Source organism: Netta rufina (assembly GCF_964035555.1).
Source record: "Netta rufina genome assembly, chromosome: 5".
Lineage (NCBI taxonomy): Eukaryota > Metazoa > Chordata > Aves > Anseriformes > Anatidae > Netta > Netta rufina.
In genome coordinates, this window is record NC_140128.1 from 37,984,137 (window position 1) to 38,001,023 (window position 16,887).

The 16,887-nt window shown below is 40.6% G+C and overlaps 1 protein-coding gene across 3 annotated transcripts in view; it reads right to left on the reverse strand.

The window, feature by feature from the left end:
• The window catches only part of NRXN3 (neurexin 3), a gene marked incomplete at its 5' end in the record, with an annotated part of 932,654 nt that overhangs the window by 683,805 nt on the left and 231,962 nt on the right, over positions 1-16,887 (reverse strand). For all 3 annotated transcript variants that reach the window (XM_084286893.1, XM_084286894.1, XM_084286895.1), the window contains one exon: positions 5,316-5,754. In XM_084286893.1, the coding sequence (XP_084143019.1) occupies positions 5,316-5,754 (439 nt within the window). The remainder of the gene's footprint in view (positions 1-5,315; positions 5,755-16,887) is intronic.

Sequence of the window (16,887 nt, forward strand, 5' to 3'; positions counted from 1 at the left end):
ACACAGCTCCCTCTCCTCTTTAACCCCAAGCCATAAGTGTTTCCATATAGTGACTGGATCAGCATGTGTCTGTACACCACCTTGTAACATAACATCACAAGCTTAGCAATGCAATGGCTGAACAGTAACATGTAAAAATTGAGCATTATTCAATGGTATTCATCCAGCAAAGCAAAGAAGTACTGAGAACATATAGGAATCTGATGGTACCAGGACTGGACAGGAAAAGTAAGCAAAAGAATATTTGAAGTAGGTGATTTTCTCCTCTGCTCAGCCCTGGTGAGGCTACACCTGGAATACAGTGGCCAGTTCTGGGCTCCGCAGTACAAGAGACACAAAGCTCCTGGAGAGAGTCCAGCGGAAGGCAACGAAGATAAGGGGACAGGAACGTCTCTCTCATGAGGAAAGGCTGAGAGAGCTGGGCCTGTCTAGCCTGGAGAAGAGAAGGCTGAGAGGAGATCTTATCAATGCGTGTAAGTATCTTAAGGGAGGGTGCCGAGACGATGGGGCCAGACTCTTTTCAGTGATAGGTTAAGAAGCAATGGGCACAAACTGAAAAATGCCAATGCCATCTGAATATAAGGAAAAACTTCTTTACTGTGAGGGTGACCGAGCGCTGGAACAGGTTGCTCAGAGAGGCTGTGGAGTCTCCTTCTCTGGAGATGATCAAAATCTGCCTGAATGTGCAACATTCCCTAGGTGACCCTGCCTGATCAGGGAGGTTGGACTAGATGACCTCCAGAAGTCCCCTCCAACCTCAACCATCCTGTGATTCTGTATTAACTCACATGACACAGCTGTCACAGTAAACGTTTCATCAAAGCTGGACCTGGATGATAGGACAAAATAGACCCTCATCAAGTCAGCAAATAACATTAAATTGGGGAGAAAGGCTGATGAAAGGACAGACAGAACTACCAGTCAGAGAAACCTTTACAAGACAGAGAAAAGGGCTTATAAGAAATGTTTAATGTACAACTATAAATGCAAAGTCTTGCATCTGGAGAGGAATAACCCCACACATCAGTACAGGCTAGGGACCAGCTGGGTAGGGAGCAACTCTGCAGAAAAGGACACGCTGGACAACAACTTGAAAATGAGCCAGCAATATGCCCTTGGAGTGACAAGAGGCATTGATCATAGCTGCAGAAAGGGAAATTCCAACTCTCTGGAAAGGAACATTTTTCACTTTGAGGGTTATCAAACAGTGGAAGCAGGAACCTCAGAAAGGTTGCGGAATCACCATCCTTGAAGGTATTCAAAACACAGCCAGGCACAGCACTGAAGGAAACATGGATTTCAGCAGAGTTTAGGCTAGAAATCTCCAGAGGTTTGTTCCAAAATAAATTATTCTATGGTTTTAAAAAGGAAGTATTCTAAATTCCATTTCACATATAGGAAAATTGAAGTATAGAAAGACAAAGGTTATTTCTGAAGAACACCTATTAAAAATGTAAAGGTATCCATATGTTCCAAGCAAGATGTGGACCTACTACACTGAGGCCATTCATAGATATTTCAGCACATAAATTAATCAGAACCTCTAATACACAGATGTGACCAGAACACATGGAACAAGTTCATAGAAGCCAAGTGACTTGCTTAAGATCAGACATCTAAGGAAAAGCAGGGCTCATAACACAGGTCTCTCTTGTCACAAAGCAGCGTCCTCTTCAGAAAAGCACTCAGCATCTTTTGTGATAGGGACATCTGCCCACAAGACTCTCAGCAAAAAATCAGCACTTCACTCTTCCTAGCAATAAATCATCACATCCAATTGCCTTGGCATTAAGGTAGCCTGTCCTCAGAGAGGCCTATCCAAGCTTTAAGATTAATTCCACATCATTGCATTTTTATCATACACCCCTACGATAAGGTGGGAGAGTTTAGTTAATAGAGTTAGTTCTATTTTGTGTCTCTGTAAGAAAGCGCAGTCATGTACATATGCTCTTTCTTCAGCTGGAATAGGTGTCATCTTGGAGAACAGCACGTATGACACAGAGACAAGGTATTTCATGTGTGTGATGTTCAGTAATAACTTAGGAATAATGTCAGAGGCAGCAGAGTGCCAGAAGCAATAGAGGCGTTACAAATTAAAGGCACACAGAGAACCTGGGTTATTTGATGAATCATTTTGTAAAAACCAGCTGCAGCACCACAGACATTTTCCCTTTTACATTTTAAGAAAAAAGAAGACGTGACAATACACCTACAGTTGTAACAGCAGCGTGTCACAGAGCCACAGGATCACAGCGACCTTTACAGTGTCTGCACTGCCACTCCTCAAAGGCAGCACATCGAGGACACATTACCCGAAAGACTAGAACAAGCCGAAACACTGGAAGGACTAAGCTCCAGACAGCTGCTACTACAGAGAAAGCAAACACCTGCATATGCAACAGCCCCCCCCTCCCCCCCCCCCCAAAAAAAAAAAAAAAAAAAAAAAAGAGAAGAAAAGAGAAGAAATACTGAATACCAAGGAGAAGCATAAAACCTGGAGAAAGAGAAGGAAATGAAAAAAGGAAACAGGCTAGACACCAGCCTAAACTTTCTGCCAGTGCTTTGTACCCTGCACCTAATTCCATAAGGATATGGAATCCTTATGGAATTAGGTACTATGGTACTAGATCCGGTGCACAGGACTTTTAAGACTAAGCTGCTGGGATGGAAAAATTCTGAATTGACCCTATGAAGGAGGAGCTAGATGGGCTAACGTTATTCTTTCTTCTTCTTTCTCCAAATCCCTGGTATACAAAGCACTGCACTACACTGATGAAACTGCAGAAAGAACCTTCCAGGAAGATTTTTAGTCTCTCAGCAGGTGGGGTATCATGTGTTTTGTAGCCAAAGACCAACCAAAAACATTGTCTTGTGTAACATGCTCAGTGTTCTCCTGCTGGAAACTGTGACAGGTTTTGTAGGAGCATTCCCAAAGGACAGAAAGGTCACAGGACAGAAGGTGTCCATGTCCAGCCTGTCAACTTCTGTCAGAGCACAGAGAAAAAACAGCTTTTGTTCCTCTGGCAGGCAGCACAGACCAAAGCATACACAAATCCTAAAGGGACTAGAGATGCCAGAGGTTATTTGAGCAAGACTGCTGTGCTTCCCCAGCATTAGTGAATATTTGGATGTTAGACTATTTTATAGGCTCAGCAGAGCCCTAAGTTTTGGACTGTTCCTGAAATCGAAAGAAGTAAGGGAGCTGACACCTAGCAAAGGACTGGCTGCTTTAGTAGCAAGAATCAGAACCTGTAGGTCACCAGCTCGTTAAAACCAAATAGCTATTTTGTGGCCCACATTTGTTAAGTTCATTATTTCAGTTCAGTTTCTGTATCTGCAGGTATCTGCATTTAAAAAACAAAAACAAACCAAACAGCAACAATAAAACAAAACGCCACCACCTCTATGGTGCAGCCATTCTTTACTCTGCATGTGGAAGGAAAGCCAAGGACTAAACAAGAAGGGACAATCCTCACGCCTACCAAAGCATCACACGATAAATGTGGTTGATGCTTGCTAATGGTATGGTGTGGAAAACTGAATGCTGGTATCCTGGTTATCCGGCAGACACATCATCAGTCACTAGGGTCATTAACCCAGCACTCGTCATCAGCAGAAAACACATTAAAAAAAAAAAAAAAAGCAGAGAGAGGAGAGAATATGCAGACGTGTTCATTTTTGTTGAGCTTTTTGCTTTTAATTCACAATCTGTTATCTCTGATCAGTGTTCAGGCTGAACAACCAAACAACCAGCCAGTCAGTCCTCCAGTCTCATCCATGAAGTAGCAATCCTGTCAGTCACACCCTCCTAGATGAACATGGGTACTTCTCGTCCCTTGGGTTTTTACCAACTTCCTTAGCAGAGAGTTTAGTGTTATGTCTGTCTCTCCTCCTCCTGCAGCTGCCTCTTCAGGGACCAGACAGTCCCCAAGTGAGCAAGCAAAACTGAAGGCAGTACTGAATGCTAGTAATTGAGTTTATCCTTGGAAGTTAATTAAATTTTAGCAATTCTAAAGAAATCAAAGCTCAATTTATTTATTTATTTAGGGTTTCTTTTATAAAATGTTCCTATCGATGTCTTTCAGAGATAGCAATGTATAACCACACATATTAAGCCCTAGTAGAGCACGATGCAAAATACAAAAAAAAACTCCTTACATCATCAAAGGAAAAAACTAGCTTCAGGCAAAGACCTGTTCAAACAGCTAGGCTTTGCATACCATCTAAAAGTCAGCTCTTTTGAAAACTTAAGGCAAGCAAATTCTAGTGCTGTGCTCCTCTGTACCAAGGACATACTGTGACTAGAAAAACAAGCTTAGGGATCTACTACTATCATCTGGAGATCTCCAGACAAATCCCAAATCCACTTGCAAACGTAGGCAAAATTCCCTTTGAAGGGACACATGGCCTGGCTTTCAGATCCCACCAGTCCAGGAGGAATTCGAGTACAATTGCTCACATGTTCTCAAGATGAAGTTACATTATTTATTTTCTTTCCTTACACAATTTCAGAGTCACCAGGAGTATGCTAGCTTTATAAACAGCATTAGAAACTAACAAAATACCTCTCTGTAATCGCAAGATAAGTATATTATTTGAAGTAAACTAAAACACATTTTTGAAAATGAGAAGCTAAAAGGAAAAACATCTATTGAATGCTGACCCAGATACTTTAACTAGGATTGCTACAGGCTTGGTATCCAGGCTGAGAGTGAAGGAGAAACCTGACTGAAAATTTTGAGATGCTAAAGGAAACAATAGGATGAAAATGTTGATTTCTTACCATTTGTGCACATTAATTTTATTTTCCTTATGACAAAATCCAACCCCCACCCCGCATTCTTGAAAGATACAAGATCCAGAAGATGGTAATATCAGATCACAACAAAAAAGCTCATTTGATTTCTATCCAGTTCCTTTTTGAATAGAAATTCAAAATAAATTGGTGAGAATGTCTCAAAACAAGGACTATATAATAATGGTTCTGAAGGTTCTTAAACCATACCACAGCCTTCAAAGGAGCCATCACTATAATTACATATGAAATTGCAAACATCGGTCCAGAGTATCGGAAGACAGAGTAAATTTTAATAGATTGCCTCTGCGATGTGCTATCTGAAGTTCACACTAGACATTTGACGACAACCTGGCCATTCACATCTTTGTTTTGCTGGATAAATGTCATGGAGTAAGACTAAGTTTTTGTAAGAAGGTGACTTACACCTAATAGGTTTTGAAGGCTTCTTACAACTGATTTCTAACCCTAGGTCTAGATCTGAAAGATCAATCTGCTTAAGAAAAAGCCACCACTCTACCTGATCTTCCATCTCGTTGAATATCCACATGATACCATTCTCCATCATTGGCTTTCTTCTGGGTGGCCTTGACTTTAATGGTCCCAGAGCCCATGTCCAGCAACAAGTAGAGGTTCCCATCTAGAAGCTCAACTGCAAAGAAGTCTACCTTTGTATTTTTCTGGCTCCTGGAGTCTTTCCTCTCCTGAGGCTTGCCATGGGTGAAAAGTATCAGCCCATTGGGTTCAGTGGTTCGGAAATCAAACGAGATGGAGCCCATCCTTTTGGTATTCCATTTGGGCAGACTGATGTAGGCCTCAGGTGTCTCAAAGCTGATGGGATCCAGCGTAGCCACATTCTCACATACAAACTTCACTTCCCCATAGATCTTCATCTTAGTATCACCAATCCGTGCCAAGCGAGACAGCTCCAGACGAATATCGTTATTCTTATAAACAACCTGTCAGACACAAGGAAAAATATCATACATCAATCCTGCATACAGTACAAATACCCCAATTACTTCCATCCGTGGGAGATAAACTTCTCCCAAAAGGCAGTGGGGAGCAGAAGGGAGACCATGCAAGAATCTGACATGATGACAGAAGGAGAGCACAGAACCAGGAGCATGTATAGGAATGACAGCAATGGGCACTCCGTGATGTCTATAGATCAGATAAGCAAGCAGAAGAGAACGCTTACTGAAGGACAGGGAGAACAATTAACTCTATCACAGACCCACTCTGCTGTAAAAGCTTTTGTATCTAAAATACCATGTGTGGCTGGCATCACGCTGTTGTATTTGCATAAATCCCATACAAAATACATAACGAAGTTTAACCTCCGTGTCCATCTCTGCTAACCGCAGCAGGGAACTCTGTACTACCACTGTCATTTCTCTATTATTCTTATAAGCCCACTTTACTACTAGAAGAGAGATGTAAAATACTTAAGTTGCTGCGAACTGTTGGTGATTGCCCTGTGGCTTCTAAGGAGCTACAAGAAAAAAAAATATATATATACAAAGGACTTATAATTTCTCTTACCAATATATCTTAAAACACAGTAGGCACAAACCTGCAATGGATATACCTGCGTAACACACAAAAGCCTCTACATACTGAGTGCCTGGGCTCTTACACAACCTGGGCTAAGGACCTGAACTTTGAGCTCTGCACAGTGCTGCAGGAATGGAAAGTAGCCAAGGGCAGAGGCCCAAACAGCCAGAGACTCCTGAACAAGCCTGGCTCAGGTGAAAGTCCTGCTCTTCTCTTTCTCCCAGGCACAGAACTAAACTGCTGCAAAAGAGCACTTGTCTCTGCCCCACACCATTCTCCCAGAGGTAGGGGCTAGAGAAAGCACAGAGCTGTAGTATTTCTAAAGAGCACTTCCTTCTCAACAGCCTTCTGTGCTTCCTGAACCCAAAACTGGCACAAACAACAAGAAAAGCATTTCTGCAAATAGCATAATTTAAATTGAATTTCTGTTCTGTAACACTACTGAAAACTGATTTCTTCAAAGGAGTCATTATTTTAAAATTCTTTGTGTCTACTACATACGGCATCATGCGCACACAGATTTGATTTCGTCTGCTTTCGAACTGCTAGCAGAACAGGTTGTCAGCAATTTACTATGAAAAGAGAAAGGAAAGGAGATACACACTGCTAATTCTACAAATATCTGCTCTGCTGTATGGACAGGCTTTAAAACATGCAGACATAATGTTTGGACACACGCTTGCAATACTCAGTCTGCAGGCCCAGGGGCACTTCACGACCAAACAGTTAATGCTTCTTCACTGATATTCTCTAGGCTGCAAACCCACCAGCAGACTGAGCATAAGTAGATCAGAGAAGAATTTCTGCAGAATCAGACAGAAGTTCATAACCCCAGTAGCAACTCGCAGAAATAAAGTCTGGAACACCACGCTAGCTCGCAGTCAGAGAAATAAATCTGCAGTAAATATTAAAAGGCAAATAATAGGGAGGATGGGGAACAAGGTCTGAAGTAGATGTCCACAGGATGAAAAACAAATGAAATCACAATTCAACACAGCTGTAGCACGTGAAGAATGTCCAGCTTTTGTGAAGCATTAAAGGAGAATTTCCTCCGTGCAGCCAGTTCAGCATCATATCTCCCTGTTCCAAAGGCAAAATGCCCTACATCAGAGTGAAATGGGAATCCAAGTGTTAATTCCCATTTGGAGTCACAGCACAGCACTGTAGTTCCTCCCAGCAGAGGACAGTATTGACCTGCAATAGCTTATTTTGCTCTAGTTCCCAGTAAAGCACTCTGCCCTTGCACAGACTCCAAATACATCAAGCCTGTTAATATCTGCAACAGGAATAAAATATATTTCCAATCTGTGGACCTACAGTAGTTTCATTCTGTGGATTAACCATGTCAAATACTCCGGCTAGACAGACCGTACACCTCCTTCCAGTAACTCAGCAGGCCTCTTGACAGACAAATGGATGCAACAGAGCCAGACAGCAGAGAGAAGCCACAGCTACAACTGAGATGTACTCCATGCACATATCCTCCTGGACTGCCCAAGACTTCTGCACATACTTTATGTGTGTGACAAGTCCGGTGCTTTCCACAGACACTAGCTCTGAGCACTGCATGCAGTCCTGTCTCTGCATCTCAAGGAAATGCTGGAGTTGAGGGTACAGAGGAAAATAAATAGAACAATAAAGAGCATGGAGCAGCTGCTTTATGAGGACAAACTGAAAAGGCCAGGGCTGTCCTATTTAGAAAAGAATGAGAAAATTGAGAAAAGAGTAACATCAAAACTGACAGGAGACGGTGGAGAAGCTGAATGTAGAACTGCCCTGCCAAATCCAGCAGTAACAGAACTAGAGGCACTCACTGAAACTTGTAAGTTTATGTAAATAAATTTAAAACACAGTTTTAGATGTACTTATTTACACAGTAGTGACTTTTGGAACTTGCTACTGCAGGAATTTGCGGAGGCAGAGAAGAGAGCATCAGCAGGTTCAAAAAAAGAACCAAAGATAAATGGACAGCAGGTCCACAAATTCATATTAAAGGAAAAAGGAAGGGATGGACCATCTGATAATCCTAATCAAATGACAGGGGATGTTGCAGGAGTGTAAGACAAATACAGTGCTGATAAAAACCATGCTCATATGCTCTCCCTTAATAACACTTCTACTGTCACTGCTGGAGGCAGAACACCGGGGAAATGGACTGATGGTTCTGTCCTACAAGGGCTTTTCACATATTCTTCAGGAATCTGTGTTTAGTAGGCTGTGTGTAGTCCACCCCTTAACTCACTGAAAGGACAGCCTGGGAAAGAGGATAATTGGAAATAGGTTCCTGTGGACAGAATCTTTCTTACCTATGGGATTTTCTGACTGTTGCCTTTCTGGTGCAACTCTGCAGTGTTGGTTTCACCCTGCTACGGAGCTGCTTTGGTGAGCAAGAGAAGGCCATGTCTGAATGAACCATGTGTGACTTTAACCATCCCATCACGGGAAAACTGTTCTTATACAACAGTGCTATTGACTCTCCTCTAAAATCTATCATGGGAGAGGCTGAACCCAGCCCCTCCCCGTGCAAGGAGGAAAAACATAACACAAAGCCTACATATGAGAGCTGCTAGTTGGAATACACTCACACACACATGCAGCTTCCAGCTCTCTCCCCTTTTCATGTATTTGATATTTGAGTAACAGCTCCCGCCTCCTTTGGGGAAAGGCAGAGGGTCCAGCCCTGGGTTTATCTGGGGCTTGCTGCAGACTGCCATGCATTTCATTAGTTATACCAGGACCACCACTGGAAATCCTCGATGTAGACAAATTTCAAAGGATTTAGAGAAAACTACACAAAATTACTTGTAACCCATAGAGTCACTAGTTTGGAAAAAAGACCAAACAAGCAAAAGGCGACTTACGGAAGAAATGTGAAAGGCTGTTGAACAGATACAAGTGTTCTGAATTCATTCTTTTCAAAGATCCACCCAGATCTGAATGTCTGTCATTGAAGCATTTGCTGTCTACTTCATTTTCTTTATATAAAAACAAAACAAAAGAAACTCACAACCCAAACCTATAACCTAGCCTGAGAACTTTTAGAAACACCTGTGCATAAGGAGAAAGTCCTAACCTAGTCACATGTCTGGCTTTAGGTATCACTGACAGCCACATTCGGACATCCAGATCTTGATGTATCATCAGGTACACAAGAACTTTCAGCACTGTAAACAAAAGACTAAGAATAATCCTTGAGTGTATTTGCCAGGTGAATCCTGACCAGGAATAGAGAGACACCAGTATATTTGGCTTGGGCAATGAAATGCTAAGGCAGCTTCAAATATCTGCAGTTTTATTGTTAAACCAAAGGTTCAAAAATGAGAAAAGGGAATGTAATTAAAGGACTGGAATGCATGTCCCATAGCAAAGAATATTCAAATTCAGTACATTTAATAGGTAGAGGTTAAAGGGTGATCTGATCACAATCTACAAGTACCTATGCAGAAAATGGAATTTGGCAATAGAGGGCTCTTCAATCCATGTGACAAAGAAATAATAAGATCTGGGGGCTAGAAATTGAGGTTCGAGAAATTCACATTTTAAAATATTATGACTTATTTTTACATGTGGGTAATTTGCTATTGAAATAAATTACTACAGGTTATGGCATGTTCTCAGCTACCGGCAAACTTTAAATTAAAATAGGATCTTGTTTTTTTTCTAAAAGACATAGTGAGATGGGAATTAATTATATAGCAAATCAGTCTAGATTATCATAATGTCTCTTTCTGGCCTCATAACCTAAGAATCTTTGTATTTTAATGAAATCAACAGATGCTTCACTGCCGTTTTCCAGGACAGATGAAACGCTTGCAAAACGTTAAAAGAGGCTGGTAAAGGAGAAGAGGCTTGTGTTGATTCTGGTCTGACTTGCCACCAGTGCTTTCACTGAGTCTTTGTTACATGTTTGTGACTCCAGCTTGCAACCTATAATTAAAAGCGAAGGCAAGTAAAAAGTCTAAGGAATGAAATTCAATTCTGTAGTTCTAAAAATATGACCTCCAAGAGGTAGTTTGTTACAGTCACCTGCTGCAAGCCAGGGAGGACAGATGTTCACTGAGGAAGCTGTCAGCCAGCACTATAGCCTATCATCTCCAGAACACTTCCTGCCTCGTAGTTTCATTTTACCTGAAGTCTCTGACCTAACCTGCAGCTCTTCAGGGTATACCAAAATACTGACTGAAACCTGCAGCTCAGGCCATGACTGACTCCGAGGGCTGTCCCTTGCTAGGACACAGCCTCCCAGTGCCATTCTGGGACGTGTCTGCCAAGGCAACTTAGAGGTAAGCACAGCAATGAATGCAGTGCCCATTAATTTGTCCATATTTATCAGATGGCTTTCTAAACAAAGCCGATCATGTCTGCTTAAACAGAGAGCAGCCTGATTTTGCGCCATGTATCTGTATTAGAGAGGGTCAAGATGCCTATGAGTCAAGGAGATGATTCCTGGTGCAGACACACATCCTCTTCATAATTCTCCCTGGAAGTGAGGTTAAAAAAAAAAAAAAAGAATAAGAACTGGCAAAAACTATGTACAGGGAGTTTGAAAAGTAATCTTTATTATTCCAATCTCAAAAATCACCTTCTATTCTCAGAATGGAACTAGTTTTTTGTTTTTTTTTTTTTTTTTTTTCCTTTTCCATCAGGACTGGTTCTGAGTATGGTTTAACAGAGGAACAATGGAATGGTTCAATCTATCTTTGCTTTACGCATTGGACTAATATAAAAGGATGGTCAGGGATTGTAAGTACAGATACACAGTGTCTGATAATCAGCAGCAGGAGAATTCCATGATAACCAGACATTTGGCAGGACAAAGAGTAAAAGATATACAGTAAATTAGGTTTCCTTTAAATCTGCTGAGAAAGAGGAGTTTGTTTTAAGCTGAACTAAAACAAATTGGCAATCTGGTTTTGAGGTTTCTTAAAAATGGCAACTTCACAATCCTGAAGCATTCAAGGAACTTCTCCATCTAAACTTATGATAAGAAGCTTCACTCATGGGTTAATGAGAGCTCTAATCAGATGGCTTTTCACAATGATGAAAAGTGTCTCTCTGCAATCAAGTGAAGATGCAGATAGAGAGTGAGCAACAAAAGTGAGGAAAAATGATGTGCTAGGCTTGGCCAGTAGCCAACATTCATTTCCTCGTGCAGTTGGTGCTAGTAGGCAGGAAGCGGGTTTTGGTGCAGGCTGGACACAGGCAGGCAAAAAAGGGGATGGCCACTGATGACCTTTTTGTCATGATAGTTTGTCATCCTCTACCTCACTAGGCCAACAACCTGAAGGCTACTTCAATTCAGCTAACTACGAAGACCACCTGGGAAGGTCAGCCACGTTGTTTCCCTACTGCATCCTGTGTGTCATCGCTTGCTTTTCTTCTGTCATGAGTTGCTCCCCTTCGTCAACTGCCTGCGTCACTTCTCAGAATGGTAACAGGGACGTTCAGCCTTTCTAAGACTTCCTTAAAGGCACCTGCACCGCAAACGTTCTTGCAGTTTCATAAATTACAGCCTATCAGCAGGTTCACCAGAACTACCTGTTTCCAGCCCACTTCAACTGGCAAATAAAAGCCAACGCACCAGCTAATAAAGGTTTACTTTGTACTTGGGACAGACTGTGTGCGTGACGCTCCAAGGCTTCAGTGATGGGTAACTAAAGCTGCTGCACTTACTTTAAGTGTATTTATTATCTAAATGCATTGTGCATACCTGGTCTAAACATATTTGATGGTTCAGTGGGATAACAACTGTATTCAGGTATTTATAGATAGTCATCACCATTTACCACAATGAAAGGAGTTCATTTGCCTGGCAAAAAAAACAACGCATTGAACATTGAGAATAAATAACTGAAACCAAACAAAAGAGATTCTGACATAATTTGTGCTATGTCGGCTAAAGTAATGCAATCCTGCAACTCATCTGGAAATGCTTAACAAAGAACATGCATTTACCTAGCTAAAAATAAGAATACGGTGAGCAGAACACTTAAACAATAAGGAAGGAATATTTCAAGGTTTCCTGATTTTTTTCTTCAACATTATAAATCCATTCTAGGTTCTGAATAATTTTAAGTAGAAAATTGCAAAAAAGGAAGAGAGAATATCTTGAGTTTCAAAAGAACTCTAGGAAGATACAGGGAAGCACTCCCTTTGGGAAGATACAAGATGTATATAAAAAAAAAAAAAATAAAATAAAAAAGTCAGGGGGAAATTCCTTCCACTGATCTAATGACAACACAGTAAAAATCATTCAGAAAGGCTTACACTGAAAAATAACAATTAACAGTTACTGAGAAAAGAGGAACCAGTACTTCACTGTGGTCTCCACTATCCTTGAAGTGAAAAAATAAGCCTCTGCATCTCATAAGACTCCAGGACGTTTGAGTCTCTTCCCAGTTATAGCAGAGTGAACACTAACCCAAATCATCCACATGATATCCCAGGGAAAGCTTAAACATTAGGGGAGTCCATCTTGCTGCCTTAACTTTCACCTTGGAATACATCAAGGTGAAGACCAAATATAACTAGATATGCCTTTCTGGAATAAAATCTAACATATTTTGCCTTACAGCTAAGTAACACAGAGAGAGATTCTAAACCAGTAATAAAAGGAAGAGAACAGGAAAAAGGGGAAAAAATAAAAACAGGGGAAAAAAAAGCTACTCTGCAGTTATTTACTGACATTCTAATATCTGTCTTGAGCTGTACAATGATTTTGCATATACTGAGCCTGCCGCTTCTTGAGTTAACTACAAATATTGCTAAGAGAATAAAACTTCAAATGCTCTACAGCCTTACTTACTCTTGGTATTGCACTGCAGCATCTGAGCTACAGAAAAGCACTGTGTTGTGAAATGACCTACTTCTTGGATTCCTTCCTTTGAATAGGTAGCAACAAGGACAGGATTTATTTTATCACATGGGTAGATTTCTGCATCCTCCATACTGGGATATCCTGTCTGCTAAATCATTTGGTCTATTTTTGAAGAAAAACTTCATCTCAAAGGGAGTAACAGACACCACAATTGCATCTTTGGACACAGATAATGGGAACGTAAGAAATTATGTATATGCATTTGGGAAAAAAAAAAAAAGACAGAACAGAGGGAGAAGCCTATGAAGTTGAATAGAAATGCTGCTGAAAGGTTCTGTATTAGTCCCAGAGACTAAAGTTTCCTCAGCTACTGAAAAGGAACAGCCTAGGCAGCAGCAAGATTAAGAAGAATTGGTTGTGGCACAGAATATGATGTGCAGAGGAACGCTCTTTTGCGGTTGAAGTGTCAGGTATTGTTCCTTCCTTGGTGGAGAAACTTCCAAGTTCTGGAATGAGTGAAAAAAATAATATATAGTTTCTGGATTTCTGAAAATTTCACCCTTCCACAGACTTCCTAGGGAACGGTGAGAAATCCAGTTAAACCCAGTTGTTTTCGAAATTATATTCCTCATAGCATGGTGGCTTACAGGGTCATAGAATTGGTTTTGCAAAAATGCTCACTATGCAAAAGCTCTAAGTGAAAACAACAAGAGACTTTGTCTTGACTGCTAAATGCTAACTGAAACCCTGAAAAATTTGACTAAGATTTCTCAGTCTGTTCCTCAAGACTAGCTGTCAATATTTAGTTGTACAAGTAACTGACGTTTGACAGTAGTAAAATCAACCTTTGTATCATGTCGAAGTATTTAAGGCATTTCACTGTGGACTCAGATGCATAAATCATAACTTCCCTCCTGCTTCGTATTCTGTTCAAACCTCCATTTGGCCTAGTAAAGAATCAAAGCTGCAGGACATGGAAGCCCAGAAAACCAGCTATGACACTCCTTGCTTCTGCCACAGGGCACAGACACCACAGACACAGGTGTACCTCCCGTTGGCCTGAAGAGCAAGTTCTACCTTGGACATGTATCTGGATATAGAAAGGGAATTGAGGAGGTACATCAATGTTTTACCAATAGTTGGGAATATACAATAATGAGGAGATAGTTTCTACACCAAGCCTATACAATGCAAAGGGAAAATAAGGAGAGCAGAAAGAAACGCACAATAACTACCCACAGAAAATCATTCATTAGGTGGACTGAATGAAGCATCCTGGAATGTATGAAGAGTACAAGCCTGGGAAATGTGAGAGGAGACAGTGCTGTGCTCTGCTGAAGACTGTGCCCAGTTCAGAAAATTGTACCTCAAGAAAAGAGTGGACATATTAGACATAGTCCCAAGGAGAGCAATAACAATAACCAGAAATCTAGGAAACAAAAAGATTGAAAGCATTGTTGTTTTTTTTTAACATAAAAAAAAAAAAATGAAAAGAGACTTTATAACACCGTTCTAATATTAAAAGGCTGCTACAAAGAGGAAAGGAACAATCTGTTTGTTGTATCCATGCTGAAAAGGACAAAAAATAATGGACAAAAATTACAGCAAGAAAGTGTTAGAATTGATGTTGGGAAAAGCTTTTTAAATTTAAGAACAGTGAAGCTCTGGAGGCGACTGCCTGAGAAGCAACCATCACTGCAGACCTTTAATTACAGGTTAAACAAATTGCTGTCAAGGCTCACATGGATGTCATTGATTTTGTCTTGGGACAGCAGAAGTGGAAAGGACTAAATAACCTCTCAAGGTCTCTTCCAGTCTTATTCTCTATGATTCTGTATTTTAGGGAACAAGAAACGGCAAATTATGTAGTTAAAGACTATAATGGTGTTCAATTCACAGAAAGGATTAACCTTTTATTAACAAAATTCTGAAATCTCACAGAACTGAAGGGCTCAAGTTTACAAGCGAACTACATGTACCTAGCTAATAAAGGTTTGACTGTCTTTTTTTTTTTTTTTTTTTTTTAAAGGGTTGAAACAAAACAGAACATCACAGAAAGTTATTTACAAGCATGCACTAGCTGATGTCAATTACATTCAGTCCTGTATTGAGCTTATAGAGATATTTGCTAGTTATACAATGCCCCGCTCTTTCCAAATTCATCCTGAAAACTCAGATTTGTCTAGCTAGCACAAGCTAAATCTGTCTAGCTTGGTTCAGTGATGAGTGTGTGAGGAAATGATTACTGTCAAGTACCTTAAGGATTTCATCTCAAAGGCAGAGAGGAAATATTTTAGGATGGCCCCATTGATCATTTAAGACTTGAACCTTATTACACAAGACACTGAAAACTGCATCAGACAATGACTTAACAAATAAACACTCTACTTACTGATTTTATTATATTTCAAATCCACCTAAGGTTCTGCAAATACAAAATACCTTTCTCAGGAAAATAGATCCATTTAGTATAGCTGGGTGAATGTTTCCATTGGGATGGCTTTCTAACAGAATCGCATTTTCCTAATGGAGAATTAGCAATGAAATGTCTCACTTCAAGTTGTTGCAACCCAAAATGGCACATTTACTTTTGTCAAACTTAACAGAAAAGTTTTTATATGAACTTATAAAACTTTATTTTTCAGGCACTGCACTTACTTTTAATAGTGGTCCCAATATTTTGTTTGCTTGTTTTATTTTTTAACCTCTGTCTGTACTCCCCAGGGAAGCACTTTCACATGACACAATAGCAGTGTCTCACTTGACATCACAAGAGATGCATGACTGCTTTTGCCACAAAGCAGCTTAACCAAAGATTCAGACCCCTGTGGTAGAACAAAACATGGATCCTGCTACCATGCGGAACTTCTCTGGATAAGACAGTGAAGCTCTTCTTGAACCAACTGGCAAGTATTTGGGGTCATCTCAATTAATATGAAATACTTGATTCTCAGAGTATCAGAATATTATATATTAATTCAATACTGAAAACTGGGGGGATTTACATTAAAAAACAGTAACAACGAAAATAAATGTAGGCTAGAAGAACTCCCTTTGGAACAGAAACTCTGCATTTCATTTCAGTGATAAAGCATGCTGGAACTGAGAACACTGATGTTTAAAGTCTTTGAAAATACTGAATTGATATTGTTTGCTCATAGGCATGCAGTATTTCCCTGCTACCCATCTTCCCTAGCCTATATGCCTTGAGCCTGCTTTGCAAGAACATCCCTGGCAGGTATATTGAGAACAATCCAGTCTGCACATGCCAATCAAGCATTATTCTCACTGCCCGGGCTTCCAATGTGTTGGGCATTAGTGCCAACCACAGTGGCATTTTCTATGTTTTTGTCATTTGTCCAGCAACAAACAAATTGAAAACATTTGCTATTACATATGGGTGAGCACATGCTTAAAAGTGAGCACAGCTCAAATAATGATGTAATTAGGACAACAGATGAACTATTTGATGGATCTAGTATTGTGTAGACTTAGCCCACAAACTTAAAATGGTGTGTCACTATCTGTAGCAGAGTGGTGCCACTGTCCATAGCAGGGTGATAACAGCTGGGGATTCTGCATCCCAACATTCATCTCCCTCTATTGGCCTAATCGCAAAGGGCACAGGAGCATTGGCATCTCCTCCTATCTGCAAAAGCAACCCAAGATAGAGGCATGCGTGCAGCCAGACTCTCCTCCTGCGGTGGAACAAAGATCC